The sequence below is a fragment of the Manacus vitellinus genome, unplaced genomic scaffold, assembly GCF_001715985.3.
Source record: "Manacus vitellinus isolate BGI_N305 unplaced genomic scaffold, ASM171598v3 scaffold_14_pilon, whole genome shotgun sequence".
NCBI lineage: Eukaryota > Metazoa > Chordata > Aves > Passeriformes > Pipridae > Manacus > Manacus vitellinus.
Window position 1 is genome coordinate 541,761 of NW_021939063.1, and position 27,904 is coordinate 569,664.

A 27,904-nucleotide genomic window follows, 5' to 3' on the forward strand; every position below is an offset into this window, starting at 1 on the left:
AGAAATCCGAACGCAGCTGGTGGAGCAGTTCAAATGCCTGGAGCAGCAGTCGGAGTCGCGCCTGCAGCTGCTGCAGGACCTGCAGGAGTTCTTCCGCAGGAAGGCCGAGATTGAGCTGGAGTACTCCCGGAGCCTGGAGAAGCTGGCTGAACGCTTCTCCTCCAAGATCCGCAGTTCCAGAGAGCACCAGTTCAAGTAAGCAGGTGTTCCCGGGGCAGACTGGTGTGAAATGGTTGGCTGGAGGCTGCTGCGAGCACTGGAGGTTGGTTTGTAGCTGCACAGTCCTAAAGTGCAGTACAGTCCATCAGGTGACCTCCTCTGTCTTGTCCCCAGGCAGGGCTCACCAGAAGAACTGGACATGTCTCTTGCCAAGACTTCCACCACAGCATTACTGGTCTGTGCTGCCTGAATTGCACTTACTATGCCCTTCTTGAGTAAGACAGTAAAAATAGGAATCAGGGGCCAGGAAGGAGTCAAACCCCTTGATTTTTTGAAGGAGCTTGAATTCATCCACTCGTTTGACTGTGCAAATTGCGGTGGGCCCGGTCTTTACCCCTGGTTTCTGCATGTAGCCCAGTCCTCAGCTCTCCAGGAGCTGTGTGTTGCACTCAGGCTCGCTGACAGGCTCAGGCTTGGAAGCAGTTTCTGGAAATTGAATTTACTGCAATTTATTTGCAGTGAAGCATGTGTGTTTTCTGTACACAGCCTGCGGTGCTGGAGCCAAGCACATCCTTAATGGAAATATTGTGAAACAAAGCTTTGAAATAGGAAGTATGAACTGGATGCTGGGATTGTGTGAGAATGAAACCGATGATGCAAATTGTGAAATCTGTGGATGTGTGAATATGTGTTTTCAAAAGCAGCTTCTTTTCAGTTTAACCATACTCTCGAGCTTGGTTAAACAAGAAAATATCTGAAAAAAATAGAAAGCAAAACAAACTTGAGGCGGAATTTCATTCTGGAGGTGAGCACTCTGTGGTGAGGGTGCTGGCTGGTGTGTTCCACTGGCTGGTGACCTCAGGGCTCAGGTGAAGGCCACTGCCCTGTTGCTGCTGGGGGCTGGTCCCTGCTCCCCACCCGTCCCCGAGTGTGCCGGCTCGGACAACGCTCGATGCTTGCACGGGCTGTTAGTGGCTGTCAGGGTTTCTTGTGTCCCTTGCCATGAGCAGCTCTCCTGGTGCTGTCGGGGCACAGGATCTCTCTGGGCAGCACTGGCGGAGCCGTGGGATGTGCCCGGCAGGATCTGTGCCCGGGGCCACATGGCAGCCCCTGCAGCACCCTGGCTGCTCCCCTGCACCACGGCAGCCCCAGCTCCCCACCTTTGCCTTCCTGGGCTGCAGCAAGGCCTCTGACTCTTCTTCTGCCAGTGATGTCCATGACAGAATCTCTCAACTGGAATTGTGCCCTTTGCTCCAGATGAAACTCGTGCCATTCAGTTCAGTGGCCAAAGACTGCAGCCACTGTTCAGCGCCTTTCCCAGAGAACCTGGGAGAGGTTTGCCTGTCTGATGCCCTTCGCCTCGCCAGCCCTGGGCTCTTCACAGTCTGTTTCTTCCTTTAACTCCTTGTGATTTTTTTTCCCATTTCAGCTGCAAGAGCAGTGATTTCTGCTGTTACGTTACTAAATCCTATTTATTCTATATTACTAAATCCCATTTAATCTGTTTACTTGGTCTCTCCAGCGAGTGAGGCTTTGCTGGTGTCTTATGCCAAACTCTGCTGCTGCTGAGTTGCCATTCAGATCCTTGCTGTCCTCTTGGCATGCAGCTGTTGTGTGTCAGTTGTGTGGTGCTGTGTGCTGTGTCAGGGATAACTGTCCTGGAGAAGGAATTGGCCAGGAAGGAGCTGTGGTTCAGAGATGAGCTCACGAAGGATCGGGGGGTGTCTGGTCTCTCCCACTAGCTCAGAGCAGTGTTAAGGCTCTCCATTGCTTGGTGTGCTCACAGTTCTGGAAGCTGCTGCTGTGCAGTGTCCACAGGTGACAGTGATTGTCCACCTTTATTAAACACCTGGGCACAAGTGCTGGCGGTGATGGTGTTAATTGGGTCAACTGGATTTCAGCGCTTGCTCCTGCTGAGTCCTCACTGCCCGCTCCATGTTGAGAGACTCCCTTCATACACTTTGTTCTTCCTTGCTGCTTTGTACCTGCCCTTACCAGGCTCATCTGTGCTGTTTCCCCAGCTGCTCATGTGTGTCATTATTCTGCTGAGGCTGTGACACTCATAAGAATTACAGTCCCTGTGGTGCTCCTTTGTCCCTGTGTCGCCGTGTGCAGCGGGCTGTGCCCAGCCCTGGAGCTGGCAATCACTGTGCTGCTGCGGCTCCTGCTGATTCCAGTTCACATCCAGGTTCATCCAGATTTCTGTATGTGGTTGTTCTGTCTGTGTATGCACACAGAGGTGTTCTGGAGTCCCCTCCAGCACACCTGAGCGTGTTCGTGTTGTGCACAGACACTTGGGGGTAACATTGGATGCAGAACCCTTTCTTGAACACTTTTGAGTGCACTAAAAGCAGCCCAGTGGATTGGGTGGCAAACGGGACCTCCTGCAGTGGGCACTGACAGTCATATTTCATAGCATGAGTGGAAAGAAAAAGCCGAACTCTCCTTGCCAGGGATGTCTCTTCTCCTGTGCCACCTTCCAGAGCACCCAGTGCAGGAAGGGGCTGGCTGACTGGGGGGCTGGTGTGGTTCCCATGCTCGTGTGCCACTGGACGTCCCTGTGGGGCAGCGCTTGGACAGCTGGAAGAAGAGATCATGCACCTTTCTGTGGGCATGCCAGATCCCAGGGGATGTGTGCGAGGGAGGGAGGTGGTGTGCTGGCAGCATTCATTTGAAAATATGTGCCTTTTTGACTTGTTCACTTGACCTTTGTCGTTTTTCCCCCCAATTCCCCAGAAAAGATCAGCACCTCCTTTCCCCTGTGAACTGCTGGTACCTGGTCCTGACGCAGACCCGGCGGGAGAGCCGCGACCACGCCACCCTGAACGACATTTTCATGAACAACGTCATCGTGCGGCTGTCGCAGATCAGCGAGGATGTCATCAGGCTCTTCAAAAAGGTAACCCGGGCAGCTGGGGGGAGTCCTGCTCACTCAGGGTCCATCCTGGCATTTTAATCTGAAGTGGAACCATCATAGATGTTGCAGAGCAAATCTTCTGAGGGACTATCACTATAAGTCTTTCCAGATAATATTTATTCAAGAGTTTTAAAGAAACAGATCTAGAACTGCCAAGTGACAAGCAGTGAGGTGTGACCTGGTGCTCAAAGTGGTGTCGGCGCCGGAGAGATGAAAGGTGGAACTGAGATGACTTTTTCTAAAGACTCTTGGAGGCCTTCACTGGACAGATCAGAACAGGCTTGTTGGGTGGAACCGTGGTAAAGAGCAGGATGACAGGCATGAGGCAGCTACAGGAGAGGAGTCATGGCTTCCTGAAGGGAAGAGTCATGCCTCAGAAATCTGGTGGAGGTATTTCCAGGAGCCAGGGATCGTGTCAGTAGCTGGCACAGTGCCTTCAGTGGGCAAGATTGAAGTTCCTGAAGAGCTGTTGAAGAGTAAGGTGTGGTTGTTTTCTGTATTAATGACTGACTAAAAGACAGGGAACAAAAGGAAGGAGAATGTCAGTGCAGTTCCTAAAAAATTATTTGGAAAAAGGGTAAAGGGTAAGATGACAGATACAGAATTATTGATAATAACCAAATAAAAAGAAGCATCATATACCTGTGGGAATCTCACAGTCAGGTGGACCAGGACTCTTCACTGAAAGCGAGGGGGAGTGTGGTAAGGAATGAAGAGTCCCAGCAGTGGGTTGGCTCTGTGACTTTAAGGTTTTCCTTAATTTTTGTCCCTTGCCACCAGGACATCTGGAGCCTGCAGTCAGGGAGCAGGGCAAGCCCACAGGGCTCTCCAGCAGGGGAAGGCTCATAATCAGGGCTTATCTTGAAATTTCAGCCTGACTGGAGAGTAAATCTCATGTGATATTTTTATGGCCAGTTTCCTCTATTTTATAGATCTGACCTAGAAATTAAACTGCAAGGTCAGGCTTGGGTTTGCTGATCTGATATAGGGCATCATCCCTTTTCCTGTCCTTCAGGCCTCTAGAAATTTGAGACATTTGGGATATATTGGTTAGTTCAGTTCTAAGCCTGTCTCAAAGTCTTCCTGCCATTTGCATTTTGCTCTGAACCTGTTTTTGAGATGTATGTTAAGACTGTCCTTCTGCCCATGTGTGTGGATGGTGTCCCATGCGGAACTACAGGACAAATCCAGTCAGCATTCAAACAAGGACACCCATGGAGTGTTCAGTGTTCTCTCATAGTAGGTCAGTCCTCAGCCAGGACAAGATGACAAAGTATTTTACCCACTCAGCAGAATTATTTCTTTGTAATTGGTTTTCTTCTGTCTCTCCCTCCTCATTTTTGAACCTAAATTTCAGCTTTTAAGGCTCAACCCTTACATCCTATAGAAATGGTTGCTCCTTGTTTCTCCCTCCTCCATGTCCATCTTCTAACTGGGGAGCTGGTGTGACTCCATCTGCAGCCTGCCAGAGCCAGCACCAGCTTTGCATCCAAAGGAGCCTTTACAGGTGTGAGGATCTCTGATTTCACCACATCTGACCCTTGGACTCACCTGTCCCTGGAAATAATGCTCAGCTAAATCAGGGAAAAGGCTTATTTTGTGTCATCGTTTCCCTTTCATGTGGATGGAGAGGCTGCCACTTTTGGGGTTGTTCAGGCTGTTTATTTTTCTCAACCTGTGGCACGCCTTGCTGGGATCCAGAGGGATCTGGATCCCACTTCCCAGTAGTGTTTGGTGGGATGCCTTGGGCATGTGTGTAGGAATAGGAGCATCCTGGTAAATGGATTTTGAAGACATCCCTCCAGCCTTGCAGTGTACGAGGTTGCTCAGAGGAGGGATCTTTCACTGTTCTCTCTGGTCTGGTTCTGTGCTGAGTAAGTGCTCAGAGTGCTTCTCTGGGGAGGCTGTGCCCACGGGGCTGCTGGCAGATGATCTGGCTCAGGAAGGGTTAAAGCACCCACAGTTGTGGTTCAGCTGCTGGGTGTGCTGGAGATTGTTCTTTGATGGTAAATTAGGGTAACATTTTTTTCCAGAGATGTCACTTTTAATTCCCCCCACCTAGAGTTTATTAACGGGCTGTGACATGCTGTGGGGACACGGGGAACTGGGAGGTTTTGTGTTTCCTTCGTTCATTATGTAAATGTAAACAATCCCAGCAAAGCAGCGGGGAGGGACTGCTGAGGTACAGGGTGAGCATAACTGAGGAGCAATTGCTCAGTGCCATGGCAGTGTGCCAAGAAAGATGCAGAGTGCTGAGCTGCTGCTCCCTCAGCTGCCCTGGATGAGCTGGGGGGGCTGTTCCTCAGTAAATTGGGGCACTGCAGTTTGTTCCTCTCCACCCAAGTGTTCTGCCCTCCGCCGACAGTCCGGGCATTGGCTCTGACTCGCCTCTCACTGTGGCTGGCCAGGAACCCTTCCAACCCAAACTGCTCTGGGAGCAACGCAGAGGAAGAAAACTCAATTGGGCAAGTTTCCCTGGAGCTTCCAGTGTGAGTCACATTCCTGGTGCAGGAGGCAATGATCAAAGCGAGTGTGTTGATGTTGCTAATAGGCAGTGATAAATGGGGATGCTGAGATGTGTCCCTGCAGAGAGCTGGCTCGATCTGCTGTCAGGGTGAGTCTCTGTCACCACGAAATCTCCCAGCACATCCTCCTGGCAGAGCCAAACCCAGGCTGAGGGACCCATGGCCAGGCAGGTGTTTTCTCCCCTCTTACCTCTCGCTGTGGTGGAAAGAAGGAAGTTTAAAGCTTCTTCCAAGTACAGAATACAGGAAATTGTAGATTTGAGACAGAGCATCACTATGTCCAAAGTAATGATGCTGCGTTAGTCCCCAGTTTGGGATTTAATTCCATGCTGTGACTGTAAATTTAATTCTGGGCCGTGGTGTCCAAGATGGACGTTGGGTGAAGAAGTGGTGTCTATCTGGATGGGAACTCTTGTCTTTGTCTGTAGAATAAGCATCCTCCACTACCAGTCATCCATGCTTCTGCTTCCTGTTACTTTGTTGGCAGTGGCAGGAATTTTAATAAACTGCTAACCTGAAACCATTGCTGTCCCAGTGAGGAGCAGTGTTTTCGGAGGAATTGGAGGCATAAAGGAAGCAGCTAAATTGGAGTTTGGGTTTTGCAGATGGTCCCAGGTAAGTGGAATGATGTTTTGGTGTTGACTTCTGTAAGCCCATACATGTAATTTCTCCCTTAGAGAAAGGGCAGGCAGCAGGCTCAGAGAAGTGGCGAGTCCTTCAGCTGCTCACCTGCCTGCGGTTGGAAGAGGCTCCAGCATCCCCCGGCTGGACATTGCTCTCTTGGACGCTGGAAGACTCCTGACAATGCCAGAGACCCTTTGGTCTCCTGCAGCAGGATTCTGGGTGTTGGTTTATAGTGTCTATAAGCAAATGGCTCTTTAAACATGGTTCCTACCCATGGTCCCCCGTGTCAGTGTGGCTCACGGAATGACACACTGAGCCAGTTTGTGTTGCTCTATTTAGGAGTCTAAAATTGGGCTTGGAAATTACAGCTTTGTGGCCTTGCTGTGCACCATGCAGGAAATCCAGGGCATAGGCAGCAGCTGCAGCTGAGCTTGGGCCATGGCTCTTGCTACCAACCCATCCTGTCCTCCTCTGCTGGCTTTGGGAAGCCTTGGTTTGGGGACTGGGCAGTGACTTGTGGAAGCAGGAATGGCTGGAGGGGCTGTGTGTGACTCAGCTCCTGCAGGCTCTAGGCTCTGAGACCCCTGTTTGTAGACCCTGACTGAAATAACTTGTATTGGAATCACAGAATCATTTGAGTTGGAAAAGCCCTCTGAGACTGCCAGGTCCAACTGTTCCCCCAGCACTGCCCAGCCCACCATTAACCCACGTCCCCAGGAGCCACATCCACGTGGCTTTTACATCCCTCCAGGAATGGTGACTCCACCACTGCCCTGGGCAGCTGGGCCAGGGCTGGGAAGCCCTTTCAGGGAAGAAGTTTTCCCTAATATTCAATCTAAACCTCCCCTGGTGCAACTTGAAGCTATTTCCTCTTGTCCTGGCTCTTGTTACCTTGGAACAGAGCTTGACCCCCACCTGGCTTCAACCTCATGTCAGGGAGTTGTAGAGAGTGAGAAGGTCTCCAAACATGTTGTTTCTGTGTCTGGGGGGATGCAGATCTGTCACAGCTCTCTTGGTATTAGCAAGCCTCAGTGAGACTTCTGAGAGCACTGGTGACCACCGGTGTCAGTGGGTAGGAGATGGGGACTGAGGTTCAGTCCAGATGAGGGTTCCAGATGACTGGGCACCGAGCACCTCCTGGTCCTTGGCATCGTCCTGGCACCCCATGCCCGTGGGATTGGGAGCAGTGGCATCAGTCACACTGCTGAGGATGGCACTGTCCCAGATACCCCAGCTCTAGCTCACGGATATGCTGTGGTTACTGGATGGTCATGGATCCGAGGGACTTTGACTCTTCAGATTCTTTACTTCAGGCTTTGCTTTGATTCCCACTTTTAATAATCTAATGTTAAACTTCACAAGGACGTGGGTTGTCCCGTTGGCTGAAAGGACCTCTCTGTGTTGTGGGCCTCTCTCACCACTCAGCCTGATGGGATGTTGTTTTCCCTTCCTGTGTGCACAAAACTGCCTGGAGTTGAGGAAATCTGAAAGAAGCTGCTTGGGTTTGGTTTGGTGGTGTTTTAGGGAGGGAGGAGGGGAGTGTCTATACTTAGTTTAAACACATCTTCAAGCTATAATAAGTGTTCCCTAGCCTAGAGGATTCATTGTGGAGATTTGGGCTGTAATTACAGGGAGGCAGGAAAGCAGTGTGAGCACACCCCCAGCAGCTCCAGAGGTGGGGGTGCGGGAGGAGGTGGCTTGATCTGCAGCCAGGCTCCAACGCTGGGCAGCTCCCCACGCTGTGGCCTCTCTGAGAAGTGCCATGTCCGTGCTTTGCGAGGTTGAGGACTGGATCTGCTTCATCCTGCCTGGCAAGGAAAGGGAAAACACAGACTGATAATGGGATTTCAGCAGACGGGAGGATGCCAGGAGTTACTCACTGGCAATAAGCATCTCCTCAGCTGGCTGAACTTTGGCTGCTGCAGTTGTGAAACTGGAAACTTTATTATATAACTGTGGTGTAGCTATTTTGTAATAAAATGTCCCTTTTCAGAGATACTTTCATTCACTCAGGTCAGAATAGTGAAAATGATCTACTGAGAACAAGCTGGGGAGGGTGAGTCATGGCCAAGGATCATCTAAATCTGGGATGCTGGGGCTGGGGAGCCCTGATAATCCTCCTTCTGAAATACCAGTGTTGGCTGGAAATTGCAAGTCCAGCAGCAAGTGTTTAACATGTCTCATCAGATCAAGACAGGTTGACAGGTGATGCTGTGGGACTGGAGAAAGCCAATCTAAGGGATCTGTGTACCCAGATGGTTATTGGATGATGTAAGTTATACAGGGGAGTTCACGCAGCACTGACACGCAGCCTGCTCAGTTGGAGAATGCAGCAGCCACTCACCCACATGCACCAAGGCAGGTTTTGTTGAAAAATAGGCAAAGTCAAACTCTAAAACACCCCTGGCTGTGGAGCGGGCCCAGCTTTGTGCACTCTGCCAGTCTCGATGTGAAACCAGACCCCAAACTAGGACAGGGTGTTACGTGTTAGACCCACAGCGGGAGTTGTCTGTGGGCTGGAGATAAATTCTGCCAGTGGAAGGGCAAAGCAGTATTGCCTGTAATTTTAGATTGATCCCTTTTGCAGGATAAATAAGTAAAATTGATTGATGTTCTTCCTTGTGGTCTCTGAAACCCAGGTTGGGTGATCCATGGGCAAACATCGACCTCAAATGAAAACGCAGCAGTTCTGAGACAGAACAAGGTTCTGCTGTGTGTTCACAGTTATAATCCCTCCAAAGTATCTTTTCCTTTCAGAACTGCATGTTTTGGGCAGAACAAAGTCTCAATGCTTCTTTCTTTTTGTCTTGCAGAGTAAGGAGATTGGCCTGCAGATGCATGAAGAACTCCTGAAAGTCACCAACGAGCTGTACACGGTGAGCAGTGAGGGGGTGCCCAGCAGTGAGCCCATGCCCAGCAGTGAGGGGTACCCAGCAGTGAGCCCATGCCCAGCAATGAGCCCATGCCCAGCAGAGAGCCCATGCCCAGCAGAGAGCAGTGCCCATGCCTGGCTGGCAGCGCCCGCAGTGCCGCTCGTTGGAGCAGAGTGTGTGTCCAGCCCTGGGGTGGCTCGAGGGGCTCTGTCCTGGCCATCCTGTGGCACACATGGCCTTTTCCATCTGGAGCATTCCACAGTGCTCCAGGGAGCAGGGCTGCTTCCCTCCAGCATCCCTGGGGCTGTCTGGGCAGGATCTGTGTGGTCCCTGTGTCCGTCACACTCTCCCCTCTGCGGCTCCTGCACCGCGTTGCCTTCAGGCCCCTCTCAGTGCCGTGGTTGGTGATTTCCAGGCACTGGTGGCTCTGAGCTGGCTGTGCTTGTTGTTGCTGACACCTGCCCTGCTCCTGTGAGTGCGTGGCCTGGGGGGAACGGATGAACATGACCTTCTGCTGTGGAAGGCAGGAAATGTTTAGCTCATGGATGCTCAGCTCCATCTCCTGCTCTGAGGAGCACTTTGGCTGTGGAGCTGTCTGTGCCTCCTGGTGAGATCGTGCACTGTTAGTCAGGACTTGGCTCTTCAAAAGCAAGTTTTCATAGCAGGACAGTAAAATTCTTTGTGTTGCTTCTGTCTCTTGCCCTGTAGCAACTGCTTTTTAAAAAAAAATATTTTACTTGTGGTTTAGGAGCAACAAAGCAACATGAAGTCTGTCTTGCGTTGAAAAACTGAGACAATATATTTGCTTTCTTTGGTTGTATCTGTTACTGGTATATAAATAACACTGCAACAGGTTTATTCCTAAACAATCATTCCATTCCATCTTTTTGAAAAACAGGCCTAAACAACAGAGCATGAAGGATCGTATTTGAAATTTCTGCCATAAATCTTCTCTTAACAGGCTTGTTCTTGCAATGGCTGTTGAAGGATTTGGTTGTTGTGAGCCCTGCAGTGTGGGTGGACAGCAGATCGGATTAAAAAGCCTGTGTGAGATTTGGGAGTGCATTGTTGATGGTTGAGTGTCACAAGCTCAAGAAGTGGTGACTAATTAAGATTAATTACAACAGCATCTTGACAGGTGCAATACAAGGAAAGACTAACAAGGGCTGGGCTGACCTTAATACCTGCAGGCCAGTGTGCTCTGGACCTGGACACGAGGCAGGGGCATCACCCGAGGGACATGCTGGGGTCAGCAGGGGGGTCAGTGTGCTGAGGTCCAAAGTGTGAGCAGTGGTCAATAGGAGCAGAGAGGGAAATTGTGCTCCTGCTGAGTCTGGGGCTAAACTTGTCCTCACAGGAACTGAGATTTCTCCCATTCACTGCTTTTTTCCATGTGCTGAGCAGAATGGGTTTGAATGGTGAAACACACTGGTTTGAATGTGACACTGGAACAGCTGAAGGAGCTTCGTGTTTGCTTGCTGCTAAGATAACAAACCAATTGTCATCCAGCTGGGAAGGAGCAGGAAAGGGACACACTTCAGAAATGATGATGAAGCATGAAGAAAAATTAGGGCCTGTGGGGCAAACGGGGTCACCTCAAGTCTGCTTGGTGCTGGTCAGAGAGATCTGTCCTTGAGCCAGGTGAAACAGGCCTGGCTGCACCCCTGGCTTGAGGTGCTGGGGGTGGCTGGGGGCACCTTTGGGACCGAGCTGCTGTCAGTGTGGTCAGTGCAGCACGTTGGGTGCCCACGAGAACTGTGACTGCTGATGAGACCAGACACAGGATAAGGACCCGGCTCACAGGACACCAGGATGCTGCTTGAGAAATGTCACTTGTCTGCTCTCAGCACAGGGAAGTCACTTCTCTCGTCTCTGTCCAGGTCTTTAACTGCAGCACATCCGTGCCCTGGCCCAGCTGCTTTTTAAGCCTCTCTGAGGGGAATTCTGTGCACTGGGCAGAAACTATAATTTTTTACAGGCTTCTCAGGCATTCACTGTCTCAAACTTAAGCCAAAGCAACCAAATTGATTTTAGCTCAGTCTTGTTGCTGTTCTGATGCAAGTCACCCTGTGGACTCTGTATGGAAAGAACCAAACCCAACCCATGCTGACTTCAATCAAAAAGGAAGCAGATGACTTTTGTTCTGAAGTGGAGATGCTTGTGAATGGTTTTGCACAGAAACAGTTCAGCTGTGAATTAAAACCAGCTTCATCCTTTTGATTCCTGCTTACAGACTGCAGCAGACAGGTACCAAGTTGGAGCCTGTACAGGCTGGATGTTCATGGGCCTGAGCCTGTGCCTGACAGTCACCCTGTTTTTGCTCTGGCTCCTCTGCTGGGTCAGAACCTTGGGGATGAGCTATTCAGAAGGACAAAGCCCTTGCAGCTGAATACAGCCAACAGTGCCATTTATGGCCGCTATTTTGGCAACAGCCTTTATCCAGAACATGTAATTAATATGGCAAACACAGCTCGTGTTGTTAAATAACTAATGAACATTGGAACATATTTTTCCTCCTCCGCTGCAGCTAATTAACTGATTTGCAGGAAAGCTTCCCGGGCCGCAGCTGTGGCAGTTTGTCTCTGTGACACAGCAGTGCAAGGCAGGGACAGTGTGACTCGATTGCAGGCACTGAGACAGCGCGAGGGAATTGCGGATCGGGCCGATTGCTGCAGTGCACGTTGGCCCCAGCCAAAATCAAGGCACATATTACACAAAAATATCCCCTGAATTTCCAAGCATGACCTGTGTGACAGGGCAGCTGGTGAGGTGCACAGTGAGCTGTTTAAGGTTGGGTAACAGTCCCATAACCTTTAGATTTCACAAAAGTCCTGCAATTTGGATCCCTGTTATTCATTGGGCTTTTCTGTCATGTTGTGTCTGGGCCTCTCTGGGTGCTGCAGAAACCTCTCCTGTTACTGCCTGATGCCCTGATGTGCAACATTTTGCTTTTTCACTTTCCTCTGAGTATTTTATAAAAAGATGGAGATGGTGAGGATAAGGAGGGCTCAGTGAAGCCCTCTGATTGCTCTCCTTGGGAAAATCCTGGGAATTGTCTGGTTTACGTGTGTCCTGTGACATTCGCTGCAGAAACTGCAGTTTGCAATACATGGCTGGAATGTGCATTATAATTTGCAGGGTTTTGCAATGAAGTAGCTCAGGGCCAGGGCAGGAGCCTTTGCTCACTGTCCCTTGCCATTGCCTGCAGTCACATCTCCCCGCGGTGGCACATCCTGTGTGGCTCCCATGCAGCATTTGGAGCCCGTTTCAGCCGAGGTTTGTGCTTGGCAGGAGGAGGGATCATGCGGCTCAGCCTGACCTGCTCCAAGTCAAACACTCCTGGGTCCTGCTGGCAGCCACAACTGAGGAAAACTCTGTGTTTTCTTCATTAAACCTTGTGTAAAATTACTCTGCCTTTGTGGGTTCCTGCTCTGTCTTAACCCATGAGGCTCAGGCAGCCCATCCCGGGGTGTCCCAGCCCATCCCGGGGTGTCCCAGCCCTTCCCAGTGTGTCCCAGCCCTTCCCAGTGTGTCCCAGCCCATCTCAGTGAGTCCCAGCCCTGCTGAGGCTGATCCCAGTGAGCAGTCGGGCCCCGCAGGCTGTGTCAAGGCAGTGTGAGATGAACCATCCACATCCCAGAGGGAGATGATGGAAGGGGACAGTGTGACTGAAGGCATAAAGAGAGAGAAGCAGTTGGGTTCCTCTTGCCAGCTTCATTAAAATGATCCCAGTGTGCCCTTTGGGCCCTTGTATCTGAAAGGGAAAGCTGGAAGGGTGGAAGTTTTACCTGCAGAGAGTGTTCCTGGCAGTGGATCAGCATCATCCCTCCTGGATCTGGAATGTGAAGGACACAGTGCTGCTGCACCCACCGGTGCTGCCTGTGCCTGCTGGCGGCAACAAGAGAAGGATGAGGTGGTGACAGGAGACAAACCCCATTTTTGTTTGGGAATTGCAGCTCCTCTACTTCTGGATGGTCCTGCTGTCAGGGTGGTGGAGAAGGGGCTGTGTGATGTCTTAGCAAGTCCAAGTGGAGGAACAAATGTGTTGGGTCAAAAGGGAGTTCAGGGTCACTGTGGCCTCCTCACAGTCACTTGTCATGGAGACCCTTATCCCAACTGCAAAGCACTGGAGGTTATTCCTTGTTTCCCTGTTGGCAGACACAGTGTGCTTTGACTGCAGGTGTGTGCTGGGGACATGTCTCAGCCTGTCCGCACAGCAGGACCGAGCTGGATCGTGGTTCTTACACCAACCTGGAGCTGCTGGAAGTAGAGCTGGGGATGGGGTTAATCTCACAGGCTTTCCCTCCCCATCTTGCTCCTTAGTGCTGTAGTGGCCTCCACAGCCCCTCTGCACTGCCCGTGGCTGTGGCTTCCCCTGCTCTGGTGCTCCTGTGGCCACGGGCAGGCGGCTCACGACCTCCTGTGTCTGCAGGTGATGAAGACCTACCACATGTACCACGCAGAGAGCATCAGCGCCGAGAGCAAGCTGAAGGAGGCGGAGAAGCAGGAGGAGAAGCAGTTCAACAAGTCAGGGGATATCAGCGTGAACCTGCTGCGGCACGAGGACCGGCCTCAGCGGCGCAGCTCCGTCAAGAAGATTGAGAAGATGAAAGAGAAGGTGGGTGAGAGGGAACGAGTGGAGAAGCCTGGCTGGGGTCTGGGCTCTTTGTGGGCAGGGTGTTGGCTCCAGCCCTGTCCATGTCCATGCAACCATTGCTGTACCCATGGGAAGGGGTTAGGGAGGACGTTGACTCGTGTGCGTGTTCTGCTGAAGGGCAGCCTGGGGAGGCCATCAGGAGTCTCTTCCCTGCACCTGACCATGGAGAAGTGCCAGGAACAGCTCCTGTCAAGGAATTGATCCAAAGTCAGGCTGACCCAACAAGGACAAGGGACACCAAGTGTTGGAGGGGTTGGGGGACCTGCACGGGAGCCACGTGGCCACCAGTGACACCTTCCCGGCTGGCTCTCTGGGGGAGGGCAGAGACGGGTGGCTGGAGGGGCCTGGGGGCGATGGCTCGTGGAGCACAGGGCAGGCAGAGGTGGTGGGAGCACCTCCTCCAGCAGCTCTTGAGCTGGGGCTTGCTGGGGGCTTGGCTGTGCCAGCTGGGGCCCTGGAGGCTGCACTGAGGAGGGCAGTGCCTTGGGCTCTCTGGCTTGGCTCAAGATGCATTGTGATCCAGACACTGGACCCTGCTCTGAGGAGTTGGGGCTTGTCCATGACTGATTCTTTAAAAAAAGTATTTTTAAAAATGAACAGCAGCCCCAGCGTTCCCTCAGTCACAGACTCCTGACAGCAAAAAAAGGGTCGATCTATAAAATACCAGTGTTCTTCCTCTGTGGGCTGTCTGGGAGGGAAAGTGCAGGATTTAGATGGCTTTGCTAGGCAAAAGACTTCACACCATTCCAGCCTCAGCAAATCTCCCCGGCCTCAGGATCTCCACAACTGCAGTTTTTGTGTTAATTTTGGAGAAGAAGCAATAGCTTCCCCAGCCATGCTGCATTTGCTCACAGGCTGGGACATGTGTAGCAGTGCAGTTCTTGGAAGGGTTAATCTTTTGACTCAACCTTTGGAGCAGGGATCTGCCTCAACAGATGTCCCGGATCTGGAGCACATCTGCTTTCCCACAGAGTTTTGAATTCTGGGTCCTGTTCTAAATTGTGTTGCTTGGGCCTCTAGGCCAGATTCCACTTTGATACAGCTGCACACATCTGGAGCAAGTCCAAACATATGTCAGTATTTCTGCAGGGGAAATCTGTCCCTCTGATTTTGACTGATGCCAAAACCCCCCCGAAGGTGCAGCTGAAGGAGCAGCAGCAGCAGCTGTGCTCGGGGGCTCCAGGTACCTCTGAGCAGGACACACTTGTCATGGCCTGACTGGCTGTGCCAGGGATGTTCACATGGGATCTTCACCCTGGCAAGATCCCTGTTTTGTCTCAAATACCAAATTTTATTAATTCTCTCATCACACCCAGTCTGCAGGGTGCTGTGGGGCCCCATGGCAGGAGAAACTGTGCCAATACCATCCTGTTTGTGCTCTGACTCTGCTTTGCTTTTCCAGAGACAAGCCAAGTATTCTGAAAACAAGCTGAAGTGTACTAAAGCCAGGAACGACTACCTGCTGAACCTGGCGGCCACCAACGCCGCCGTCAGCAAGTACTACATCCACGATGTGTCCGACCTCATCGACGTGAGTGCTCCCTCCCCTGTGCCCCCCAGCCTGGCTGGGCCCCTAACTGACATGGGGGGGTGTCAGGGGGTCTTTAAAATACACTTAACTGGGGCTGAAGATGTGCTGTAACTCAGATCTGTCTTGGGATGAGCCAGGCGAGCCCATCAGTTGGTCTGTATTTGAGGCAGAAACACTTGCCAAGGTCAGACAGCCTTGGTTTTGGTGCTGAAACAGAAGGTTTTTTCTTTCTACTACTTGGTAGCTTTGGTGGCAGTTCAGTACATGTGGAAGTTCTGTCCTGGCTGAGGAAGGTGCCTTGGGAGCTTTATCCCAGTGCTCCTTGCAGGGAAGAGCCTCAGGGCAGGAACTGCTGAAGGCAGGTTTCATGGGGATGACAGGAACTGAATGTGTGTGTTGGTGACTCCTACAAACTGCTTTGAGATGATTCAAATAAGGGATTCACCCAGAGAAGAGGTTCTGGTTTCTTCCTTTAACGGGCATCCCACAGTGTGCAGATCGCACGATGCACTTTCTTCTGCCTCAGTGAGCACATAAATAACTGAGCTCCAAGCACTGAGTTACCATCATTACCTAAATGCACAATTTAAAAAGGTGCTGGAGTTTTTATCTCCTTTCTTAACCCACTAACATGTAGTTACTCTTCTGAGAATTAATGAACTCTGATGCAAAACCTCTGATGACTTTGAGATTTTGAGATATGATAAAATATTCTTACTAGTCCCTTTTGTTCTCTTTATTATTTAAGATGTGTTAGAGAACTAGTAGCTTGATTGTGGAGACATTTGAATGGCAAGGTGTGAGAACACCTTCATTTATCTGTGGGCTTTCTGCTTTTGCTGTGTATATCGTCTCTTTCTCTTGTTTATTTATTTTAAAGCAAGAATGACTTATTTTCGTGGAGTTTGTGAGACTTTGATTTCCTGGAGAGTTGCTGAGTTCCACTTTAGCTCTGACTGTTTATATTATTCCTCCCAACTTTATTTCCTCGCTGACACTTCCACTGGAGTCAGCAGATGGCTTTTCTCCTGCACTCCAGGAATCCCTTTGGGGACTTTCACTAAAGCATCTCCAACTCGGAGCAGGGAAATTCCCCAGGTTGTAAATTCTGTTCACTAAAGAAGCAAAATATTGGATGTGTGAGCTGCACGTGGGTGTCCTGGTTCTAAATCCCCAGAGGAAGAGCAGTTTATCTGAACAGGCTTTTGTACAAATTCAGTGCATTTTGCAAGGGTGTGGCCAGAAGGGCTTCAGCAGCTCCAGAAGGGGATCCCAGTTGTGGGGTCTCAACCACCAGATCCCACCAGTGCTGAAGGGGATCTGTGTAGGACACCTGAGCCCACGGAGGGAGCAGGTCTGTGGGAAGAGGGTGGGTGAGAAGGGGCTGGATGGGAGAGCAGAGCTTGGGGCCTGGCAGGTGCCCTGATGGATCGTGCGTGTCCCCACGCTGCAGTTACAGATCCCACGGCTCCTCCCTGTGTCCCTGCGGGATGGTGAGGGATACACCAGGCTCTTTCTGGACATGGGAGGGGAGAGGGGGCTCTTGCCACGCCCTCCATCTCCAGCACAAATGGCCACGTGCAGCAGCTGATTTCACACAAATCCAAACCGTCAGGACAGAATTGGCAGCAGCCAAGTCAGCAGCGCTTTCCCCATCCCAGCTGGCTCAGTGTCATCTATCAGGCACAGCCTTGTCATGGCTCGCGCCCTGGGCGTCACCACGGAGCAGTGACTGGTGACAAAGCTGTGCTCTGATGCTGCCCTGGCGAGGCAGAGGGTCCCAGCTGCTCCGGGAGAGGGTGGGAGGGCTCCAGGGCCGCGGCTTAATGAGAACTGTAAAGCCCATCAGAGGAGCCATGAAGGGGTGCGGAGCCGTCTGTGCCTCTGTCTCCAGTGGCCTCGTTGTTTTGTCCTTTAGAAAGGAAGGAAAGAATACAGAGATGGATCAAATTAGCCTGGGGCTGGCAGTGCACCACGGTGCCTTTTTCTTTGGACAACACGTGTGTCTGTTTAAATGCCTGGGCTCATCTCATTTCTGTCATTAACTGTGTGACCAAGTTAATCTCTTTGGCCACGTATGTGAAGTGGAGATAAAGCTGCTTATCCATCCCTCTGGAGTTCTGTGGGAAATGGCTGCAAGATAGTTTGAAGTGGTCACAGGAAAGATATTGCCAGATCGAGCAGAGAGAAGGGAACAGTCAGCAGCCATACAAGCTGATCTGCCAAAATGTGTGCAGCCTCCTCTGAGTCCTTCTGGAGCAGCAGCTTGCTTCCCTATGGAGTAGTGTTTGCTGTATCCGAGACGAACAAGCAGGGAAAGGAGGGGAACTCTGAGGAATTTAGTGTTACACATAACTGCCAAATTGTTTGGTTCCTGGAAAAATTAGCTGAGTCAAGTTAGGGAACAGAAACATCAGTCAAAATAGTTATGCCAGAAATCTTCAGTTGGCTTTACTGGCCTGGTTGGGCTGGGCTTGGAGCAATCTGGGCTAGTGGAAGGTGTTCCTGCCCATGGCAAGGGGGTGGAACTGGATAATCTCTAAGGTCTCACCCAACTCAAACCAGTCTGGGATTCTGTGATTTACTTGCCTCACAATACAGCTCTGGGTTTTGAAGCAACATCAAGAGAGTAGAGGCTAGAAATTACAATATGTGTATATTATTATATGTTATGCATATAATTAAAAAATAATGCAGAATATTTTTTAAATAAAGCATAAAGAAAAATGTGGAAAAGAAGGAGCAGAGCAAATGAGTAGGCTGTTTGTTTGCAGATAGTGCTGGGTCCTGTGGAGACAGAGGCATTACTGCTCTGCATGGGGAGTGAAGTGGTCACTGACAGGGGTCACTGACTGTGGGTGCTCAGGGGTTACTCTGGGGTGGCCACTTGCTTAGGTGAGGTGCACTGGTGCTGGTGGCCTCAGCGTGGGCCTGGCTGAGCTGTGTGGTGTGCAGGTTCAGCCTCCCAAATAACAGGGACTCAAAGGTTCTGGAGCCACAGACCACTATGTAACCCATGAGGAAATGAGGCAGAGGGATCAGTAGCTGGGAAAGCATTTCCTTCTCCCTGGAGCCCAAAACTGCCCCCCAGTGCAGCTCTGGGGTGGGCTCTGGGAGGCACACATGTATTTGGCTGCTTTTGCAGTGTTTTGGCCAAACCCAGCTTGCCTGAGCTCCAGGAGCCGGTTTGTTTTTCAAGTGGAACACTGGGATATTTCCACCCCTCACAGGGTGTTACCAGACGTGATGAATTAATGCTTGGGGAGCTCTGAGCTCGGCAGATGAAAGGCGCTGCAGGAGGGCTGGGGATTATTATTTGTGGTTCTAATTTATTTGCCATCAAAGGGATGAGAGGGCTGAGAAAATGCCATTTGTTCTGGGGCTGGGAGCAGCAGTTTGAAGTCTTTTTCTTTTTCTTCTGCCCTCCCCATTGTGTGTTCCTCTGGGAATTGCATGGAAGTCTCTGCTCTGTCTTTTCTTCTCTGGGCACCCGTGTGTGAAGCAGCCGGCACGGTGCTGATCTCCAGGGACTTCAAGGGCTGTGCTGTGTGCAGGAAGTGCCTGCCCTGCTTTTCAGGAGCAGCTGATTTCTGGGCAGTGCAAGTCACCACTGGCTTCAGTGCGAGCCCAGCAGCAAAGGAAAGGGAAGATTTCACATGGAATTTTTCCCAAAAGCTTCTGTCAATGCCCTGAGCCTGTCTCCTTGGGTTCTGTGGCATCTGGTGATTTGCCTTTGTAATGGATCCGTTTTGTGTGCTTTGGGAACTCCTACCCTCAGACAGTGGCACTGTTTCCTCCTGGCACTGTTTTCTGTAGCCAAGTAGCTGTGATTTCAGGGAGTGGAAGAACCCTGGTGAGGTCTGGGAGGTGCTGGGGAACACCGTGGTCCCGTTCCCGGGGCACAGGACTGCGGTCGGCTGGTCGTGGCAGGAGAGCTGGTCCTACCCTGGTGCTGGCATGAGGGTCCCAGCCCTGGTCCCTGCCCTGTCTGCCTGGCAGCCCCTGGGCTGCATCGTCCTGGCTCCAGGGTTTCTGTACAATAGATGTACGGGTGTTCATGCTAAAACTGTCCCACGAGAGAGACAGCACAGGATGAGGTTTTGCCCCAAGTGGTGAATGGAAATTTGTCTTTTCCTCCTTTTTGTGTTGTTTGTTATTTTTTTTAAGGCAAGGCTGTGCCAGTCCATAACTGCCTATGCTCTCAGCTAATAGGATTAGAGGCTAAGTAGAAGCAGGAGAAGTGGAGGGTTATGACAATTCGATAGTTTCTACAAAACTCCTCATTATTGCACAGGGGGGTTCACAGCTTTTAAAGACTAGAAGGGGACAGGGGTGTTCGCTCGGGTACCTGTGGGGGAGATCGGGAATCAGCCCCCTGAGGCTTTGCTGATGCTGCTTTTAGCAGAGACTGAACCAAACACAGCCCTGCCGTGACGTGATCCGAGCTGAGTGGTGTCTCCTCACATCAGCACAGAGCACAAGACGGCTTCTTGGGTTGGAGCTGCTTGTGGCACCAGCTGAGTTTTCAGATTTCACTTTGAGCCTTCACAGAAAGGGTTGTCAGGCATTGGAACAGGCTGCCCAGGGAGGTGGTGGAGTCACCATCCCTGGAAGTGTAAAAGCCTGGACATGGCACTCAGTGCTCTGGTCTGGTTGACAAGGTGTTGATTAATCAAAGATTGGACTTGATCTTCTTGGAGGTGTTTTCCAACCGCAGTGATTCTGTGATTCTGTGAATACTGACATTCTAATGCAGAATCACTTTCTGTGCCTTTCTGCACTGGTTCAGTAGTGCCTGTGGGTGCCCCAGAGCTGGAGAAGGTGCCTTTGAAATGGCAGCTCCCAACAGGGAGTTCTGCAGAAAAGTTGGGCTCATTTGGGTCACTGGAATTGCAGTGCAATCCTTCTTCTCTTTCCTATAGCTTTTGTGCCATGCTGGTCCTTCCAGCAGTGCTTGTGGTGGGACTACACTGTGTGGCAGCGAAGCAGCTTAACTTCTGCAGTAGAAATTGTCCTATGGCAGTTTTCATGTGATAGGAGTGATTTGCTGGCAGTGGTTAGTTTGATGCTGTGGCTGTGGGAGGTATTTGAGGTGTTTCTCACAGGGTCCCTCTGTTTCTACCATAGTTATCTGACTTTACATCCTCTGTCAGGAGCTCCAGCCTCTCTTATGTCCCAGAAATACACGTGCTTCAGATTTGGACTGCAGCCCTTCTGTTGCACTGTGCTGTCCTTCCAGCCCTGTGTGGCTCAGGCTGAGGTGCTGCTGTTCTGCTCTTCCTGCTTCCAGCATCCTCTGTCTCGCCTTTCCCTGCAGAACAAGATCTGTCGACCTCCAGATTTTGGGTGGTGCTTCAGTTCTGTCCTTGCCCCCCTCCTGGGGTCGCCTGCTCGCTGCTGGTGGGCCTGGAGCCCTGTGGAGCCCTGCACTGGGTCAGGCTCTGGAGGGGACCGGCACAGGGCTGCCAGGAGCTGCTTCTTGCTGAGCTCTGATGGAGCATTCAGAGCAGCAAGTCCCTGTGCTGGTGTGGCATTTAACATGCCAGACTCAGTTACAGTGAGGAGAGAGTTTAAAATGAGGCTTTTGTCTAAGGTACAGTATTTTAGCAGCAATTAGCTCTGAGTTTTATCATTTTCCTCAAGGTAGACATGAGAGTGATCAGTTATGCATGAGGAGCTGCTCCGTGGTGGGAGGCAGGCAGCTGCCCAGGGAGGGACCAGGGTGTGCACACACTGGAGGGCAGGGTGTCCAGTGCCACTTTGCTTTAACATCCCTCTGTGTCTGAGAACTTTGGAAAATGGTTTGGGAGTGCTTGTGTGAGCAGACCCTCCCTTGGTGTCTCTCAGTGCTGTGATCTGGGATTCCACGCCAGCCTTGCTCGGACCTTCAGGACGTACCTGTCTGCCGAGTACAACCTGGAAACCTCCCGCCACGAGGGCCTGGACATCATTGAGAATGCTGTGGACAACCTGGATGCACGGAGCGACAAACACACCATCATGGACATGTGCAACCAGGTCTTCTGCCCGCCACTCAAGTTCGAGTTCCAGCCGCACATGGGGGATGAGGTAACGGGCTCTCCTGTGGGGCTGCAGAGGGGCCTGGCCTGGCCTCCCCTCCTCTGAACTATCACTGTGAAATTGTTCTGGACTCTTTATCCCTCCGTGCTGCCTTCACACTCTGCTGTTCGTGTTTCCTTTCCTAATGAGACTCTTGGCTCATTAGGGTTTCTCCTTTCAGGCTGCCTCTTGCTCTGTGTCTCTCCCAATTAGGGAGCCTGTGGTTTGGCTCTCTCTGCCCCACAGATCTGTACAGCGGAGCTTTGATTTACCTGCTGTAATTGGGAGATGGCAGAGTGAGGGGTAGAAAATGCTCAGTGCTGGACCAGGTCCAGGGCACTGCTGATGGGAAACGGGGCGATGCTGCTTCCGTGGAGGCTGCCAGGAGCTTGTGGGGGCTGGAGGGAATTGTGTGGGTATGCAAATGTGTGTGTGATGCCTGCGTGACCCACGGAGTGTCTCCTGTGTCAGGTGTGTCAGGTGAGCGCCCAGCAGCCTGTGCAGACCGAGCTGCTGATGAGGTACCACCAGCTGCAGTCACGACTGGCCACCCTCAAGATAGAGAACGAAGAGGTAAGAGGGGTCTCACATTCGGCCTCATGGGCAGCACTGCTGAGCCTTTCTCCCGTCACCGGGGGTTTCCTGGTGGGCTCAGGTGTGGAACCCTCCTGAAACAGAGCTGGGAGTGCCCACAGACCACGGCCAGTGCAAGCCCAGGGCTCAGGAGCTCTCTTGGTTGCTTTGGTTCAAGATGTGCCCCTTTGCCAGTCTGCTTCAAACCCACGCTGTCCTGTTTCCCCTAGGTACGGAAAACGCTGGATGCCACAATGCAGACCTTGCAGGACATGCTGACAGTGGAAGATTTTGACGTTTCAGATGCCTTCCAGCACAGCCGCTCCACTGAGTCCGTCAAATCAGCTGCGTCAGAGACCTACATGAGCAAAATCAACATCGCCAAGAGGAGAGCCAACCAGCAGGAGACAGAAATGTTCTATTTCTCAGTGAGTCCCAGCTCAGGCTGTACAGGACACAAAGCATTAATTGCCAGGGCTGAGGCCCAGTTAAGTGCTCGTTAGTGAAGAGCAAGAACCAATTGAGTCTCTTTAAGTGCTTGTCTTCTCTCAGATTTGGTCCGGAATGCATTTCAGTGCATTTCAGTGGCAGGGCAGTGCACAGGGTCTGACAGCCCAGGATTTGCCTCATTCTTCTCTTTGAAGGAACAAGTGGAGTGACCAGTTGTGACCAAAAGCTTACCAAGCACCGTAGGAGAGGCTCAGAGCAGGGCGCAGCCTCTGGCTGTGTGTCACCTTCCAGGGGCTCTTCCTAGAGGCCTTCAGGACTGTGAACTATCAGCCAGGCCTTCCCTCTCTATCCTGCACAGCTGAAATTTGCCCTTGGCCCATGGATGAACTGAAGCCACGTGCACCCCAAGGAAGCCACAAGAGCCAGGCTGTGTGGCATTGGGCTGTGGAGTATGTGCCAGGAGAGGGGCTGTGTGTGCTTGCCCTGCTCCTGTGCTGCACTCCCAGGCAGAGTTGAGGTCTCCATTCTGGTACCTGAAATGCAAGGAAGAGCCATGAGTTCAACAGAGTGACCCTCATTTCAGCATGGGCCATAGACTACAGTTAACAGCATCTTGTGATGCATTACATATGTGTAGAAAAGCTTCTCGTTTCTCTTAATAGTAGTAATATTGCAAATTGAGGTGGGGTGGGGCAATTGCAATTTTCATTTGGAGTTGTGCTTGGGATTATGTTAATGCTTTTTGCAGAAATTTGATGTTTCCCATTCTCTTTCATTTTCCATATCTGCCTCCCTCTCTCCTCTTACCTATATAATGCCCTGATCTGGAGTGTTCCCGGGTGTCTTACAGCCTCACAATGGGAGGGGAGGTTGTGCTGCATAGTGTCACCCAGACAGGGAGCACCTGACAGTCCCTGCCCTGGGAGGGCTCAGGCTCTGGGAGGCATTGCTTTTGCACAGAGGTGAAGCACTGGCATTGCAGGGAAAGCCTCTTTGATTTCCCAGGCCATTCCCAGAAGTATGACAAAGGAAAGCCAGCTTTGAACTCTGTTCTTTGGCCCTCCCTGCATTCCCAGGCAGGAGGTGCAGCACCAAGGAGACTGGGCAAATAAGATCACCAGGCCAGTGACTGGAGCAGGGAGAAGTGATCAGACTGAGCCTGACAGACTCCTGAGCCCCCTCTGGCAGCCCAATCCCCCTCCAGCAGGCCCCAGGCAACAGTGAACATCAGTTATGGGCTGTGTTGCTTAACCCACCTTGTTTGGTTTGTATTTACAGAAATTTAAGGAGTATCTGAATGGCAGTAACCTCATCACAAAGCTGCAGGCTAAACACGACCTGCTGAAGCAGACTCTGGGAGAAGGTGAGTCGGGCTCAGATCTGGGGAGGAGCCTCCATCTCCTGAGAGGGTTTAAACCAGGTGTCACTTGTCAGCCTCACCTCTGTGTGTTCTTCAGTGACTGATGGGTCTGTGTCTGGCTGCTGCTGCTCACCTGAGCTACATGTAAAAATCATGATTTCCTTAGAATATTACTCCTCCCACCTTTCTTTGGGAGTGCACATAGAGAAATCTCTTTGAGTCTGATACTGAAGTGCTGAGTTACTTCTCCAGCAGCAGAGATTCCCACCTACTTCCATTCTCTGCCTCTCTAGTTCCTGTCCCCCTTCTCCTGCCCTCATTGCAGCCCTGACACAGGTATTTCCTGGCCCTTGATGCTGTGTGTCTGTGTCACACATTTGCAGCACCCTTGCTGATTTAACAGGCCCCTTGTCCTCGGCCATGGGTTTTTTAACTTGTCCTAAGCAAGAACTGCAAGGACATCCTTGTTTTTAAACCAGTTTTTCCGCAGGAGACTTTTATTCCCCCAGATAATCTCACCAGTGTGGTTCAGAGCAGCTGCACACAGACAGGCTCCACACAGCAGAGGGACAGTGGCTTCTGAGAGGGCAGCAAGTGGCTCCAGGTGGGACCCACCACTGCTGGAGTGGTGATGTCACCACAGCCCTGGGAGAAGATTTTAGCTCTTTAAAGGGTCTAAACCAACTGAATTGTTTCCAGTGTAAGGAAGATGGAGATGAGTTGGTGTCCTGATTCTCCCAACAGAATATATTTAAATTAAAACATGCAAATGGTCCAAGGCCTTATTTTAACAATAAAAAAATTGGACTCCTCATCTCAGAGTAAAACAAATAAATAATAGATTTTTGTCAGCTGTTTTGCCAAACATGTATTCTTTGCCAAATTTATTTAACCTTAAAATCCACCTTCTAATTAGATCCTATGGTGTGTTCCACTCAATGAATACAGAGCCAAGTCAGGCACAAACTGGGAGCACAGGGGAGGCTCCAGGGCATGTACACAGGGCTGGGATACAGCACTCAGGCTCCTGTGGACTGGGGCAAGAGGTGAGGAATCTTGGGGAGGTTCATTGTCACCATCCTGGTCTCTCACCCCTGAGCCACGTGCTACTGTACTCAGGAAGGAGATGCAGGGCCAGACATTTCCTTCACTAGGGCTGTGCAGAAGCAGCTGTGGAAGATCCTTACATGAAGCTTTCTGAGCTTCTCCCAGGCCTTGGGATTGTTCTGCTCTGTAGGCATTCAGCAAATATTTAGCACAGAAATACCAAATGCTGCATTTCAGTGTGAGCTGATTCTTGTTAGGAAGGAGTCTGGATTTGCAAACCACTCATGTGGAGTTGTTTGCTGTTTCAGTGAGGAATTGGCTGCCAGCTTGCTTTCTGCAGGTGCCAAGGGAGAGCAGGAAGGAGGCATGTGCAGCCAAATGCTTCCTTTTATGTGTCTTAGCAAAGGAAGTATAACTCAGCTTTCCTGGCCCTGGGAGAGAGGCACAAACAGCATGTGAAATTAGTTTGGTTTTTTTCAGTGGATTGACAAATACTGTAAAAATTGAACAGATCTAATCAGCAGGGATCTACTGGCATTTATATGACATCCAAATACTAAAAATACACAAAGGGAATGGGAATATTGACAGCCAGGATAGAGTCTGCTCAAAGCTGATTGATGGGCTGTTATCTGCCAGGAGAAACTGGGGAACCGAATACTCGGCTGCTTTCGGGTGCTGTTCGTGGCTCCCTGGGAGTCGGATGATCCCTTGGCCTCCCTGGGGCTCCAGCCCTTCTCAGGCTGCCCCGTTCCTGCTGGGGCTCAGCCAGTCCTGGCTGGTGCCCCAGAGCCCGTGCTGTGGGCCTGTAGTGCTGCTGGGTATGGGCAGGGAGGGCTTCACATGGCAAAGGAACCAGTGATGTCTGTGGGGACTGCAGCCCCTTTCCCTCTCCCGTGGCCGAGTCTTGGTTTTCTAATCTGTCTTTTAGTGATGGGGGCTTGTGCAGCACAGCTGGGCACCTCCTCTCCCCAAATGCAGCTTCTTTCTGTCAGAAGCTGTCACCTCGGGGTGGAGGAACCAGCAGTGAGGGTGTGAGCACCTGCTCAGGTGTGCTGTACTGCTCCTGCACTGGTGGCTGATGTGGAGGGATGATGGGAACTTGTGTTTCTTGCAGGTGAAAGAGCTGAGTGCGGAACAACCAGGTGAGCACTTTCTTCCCCTTCATCTGCTCCTGGGGAGAGCTGGTGCTGGCAGGAGGGGGCTGTGGGAAGAGGGGTTTGCTTTGCTACTGGTGCAGCTTGGTGGGGTTCAGAGTTTCCAGCTCCAGCCCCTGTGCTGGCAGGCTGGTGGTCCCCATGCCCCACATCCTGCTTCCCAGCTGCATGGCCTGGAGTGCCTGGATGAGGGGGTGACGGGCAGGCCCTTGGTTCTGCTGCAGTGTGGTTTCTGGCTGGCTGGCTCTGATGTGCCTGGACGTGCCATGTCAGCACAGTGCTGTGCCCTGGAGCGTGGCTGAGATCAGGTTGTGCTCAGGCAGGGTGACACGAGGGTGTCCACCCACTCCCTGCCATCCCTCTTGGTTTGAGGACTTTGATATGGCCCTGAAAGCCTCTCCCAGCTCTGGCTGCTTTGCCTGGGAGTGCAGAGCGTGCCTGTATCACAGGCTTCATCCCTCTACAGCAGGAGATAGTGCTGGGGTGAATGTGACAGGAAGGAGGCTTTGATCCATGTCCAGTTCATGAAACATCTCCACAGAGCTCCAGTGGCTTGCCAGGAGTGTACTGGTGTTCTGACAGCAAGACACGAGTCAGCAAAGCCTCCAAACAGCTGCCCAGAACATGCACAGCCTCCCTCTGTGTGAGCTTGTTCCAACCTTGTTTCAGCATGTAATAAAATTTACAATACAAACAAAAAAAGCCCCATTCGCTGTTAGGAATGGTGGAGCAGATGGTGCAGCCTGGGCTGCCTTGCCAGGCAGGAAGGAGGCTCCTTGTGCCGCTGGTGCCAGGCCCAGGGCATCAGGGCATCAGGACAGAGAGGGGCTGTCGGGACAAGAGGGACCTTCTGAGAGTGGGGGCTGTGCAGTGTGTCCCTGCCCTGGAGCACTCTGAGGAGCTGCCCCTCGCTGCCAGCACTGCCCTGCTGTGGGTCCCGGGGAGCTGCCCCTGCACCCTGAGCTGGGTGTCAGGTGTGTGTGTGTGCAGTCATGGCTGGGTGTGTGTGCAGTCATGGGAAGGCAGGGCACAAATCCATTTGGGATTTTGTGATGCTTTTCTCCCTTTTCTGGGGCTAGGCTCTGAATGTCCCTCATTATCCGAAGGAATCAGACTGGGAATAGCATTAATGAGAGCAGCCCTCCAAAGCCCTGAGCACTGCACTGAAACCCATCACAGGTTTCCCTGGCCTCATTTCCAGCAGTGATGGGTGTTACCCTGGCTGGATCTCAAGCAGGGTCTCAGGGTCTGTCCCTGTCCCAGACAGGCCCCTCGATCCCTAGCAAAGGGGAAGAAGATTCCCATCCTTGGGATTCCCAAATGGAAGTTAGACACAGGAAGATGGAGGTGTTCCTGTTGTCCTCTTTCTGGCCTCTTTCTGTGAGAAGAATGAGATCCAGCAATTTTTAGCAGATTTTTAGCAACAAACGGGAAGACCCCAGCATTTTCCAGGGGTAGCTGTGGTTTATTTGGGATATATCAAGGAACTGGTTGAAATCCTTAGCTGCTCTTGGTGCCTTTTCAGGCTGAAGGAGTGCTGAGCTGGTGGAGGAAGGAGGAGGGTGTTAAAATCCTGCTGAGCACCAGTGCCCTCAGTTTGCAGTGTGGGACACAGCAGCGTGAGTGGCTGCAGGGCACGTGGAGCCACTGTCCAGGTCCTCACAGAGAGATTTTTCTGTTTGATTTCTTAGGCTCAGTCATAACCTTTGAGATCTCACCCTGTCATTGCATTTATGTTGGTGTTTTGTTGACTTATTTTGTTCCATTTTCTCCCAGGCCCCCATGTCTTCCCCCTAAACCACAGAAAATGAGGAGACCTAGGCCTCTCTCAGTCTATAATCATAAACTCTTTAACGGCAATATGGAAACGTTCATTAAGGTACTCGCTGGCTGGCAGGAGTGTCTGTGAACGCTGGGAATGGAACAGTGGCTCTCCTGTCCTGGCTGCTCGCTGTCCTCGGGGTCCCTCCG

The 27,904-nt window shown here is 51.5% G+C and overlaps 1 protein-coding gene across 1 annotated transcript; it reads left to right on the forward strand.

Moving 5' to 3' along the window:
• On the forward strand, positions 1-26,434 carry LOC112840976 (SLIT-ROBO Rho GTPase-activating protein 3). The gene is made up of 11 exons (XM_025894679.1): positions 1-195; positions 2,896-3,058; positions 9,039-9,101; positions 13,531-13,716; positions 15,158-15,286; positions 21,134-21,355; positions 21,818-21,919; positions 22,150-22,347; positions 23,648-23,732; positions 25,894-25,921; positions 26,400-26,434. The coding sequence occupies exons 2-11, from the start codon at positions 2,996-2,998 to the stop codon at positions 26,407-26,409; spliced, it is 1,086 nt and encodes a 361-aa protein (XP_025750464.1). The 5' UTR covers positions 1-195; positions 2,896-2,995; the 3' UTR covers positions 26,410-26,434.
• The last annotated feature ends 1,470 nt before the right edge of the window (positions 26,435-27,904 follow it).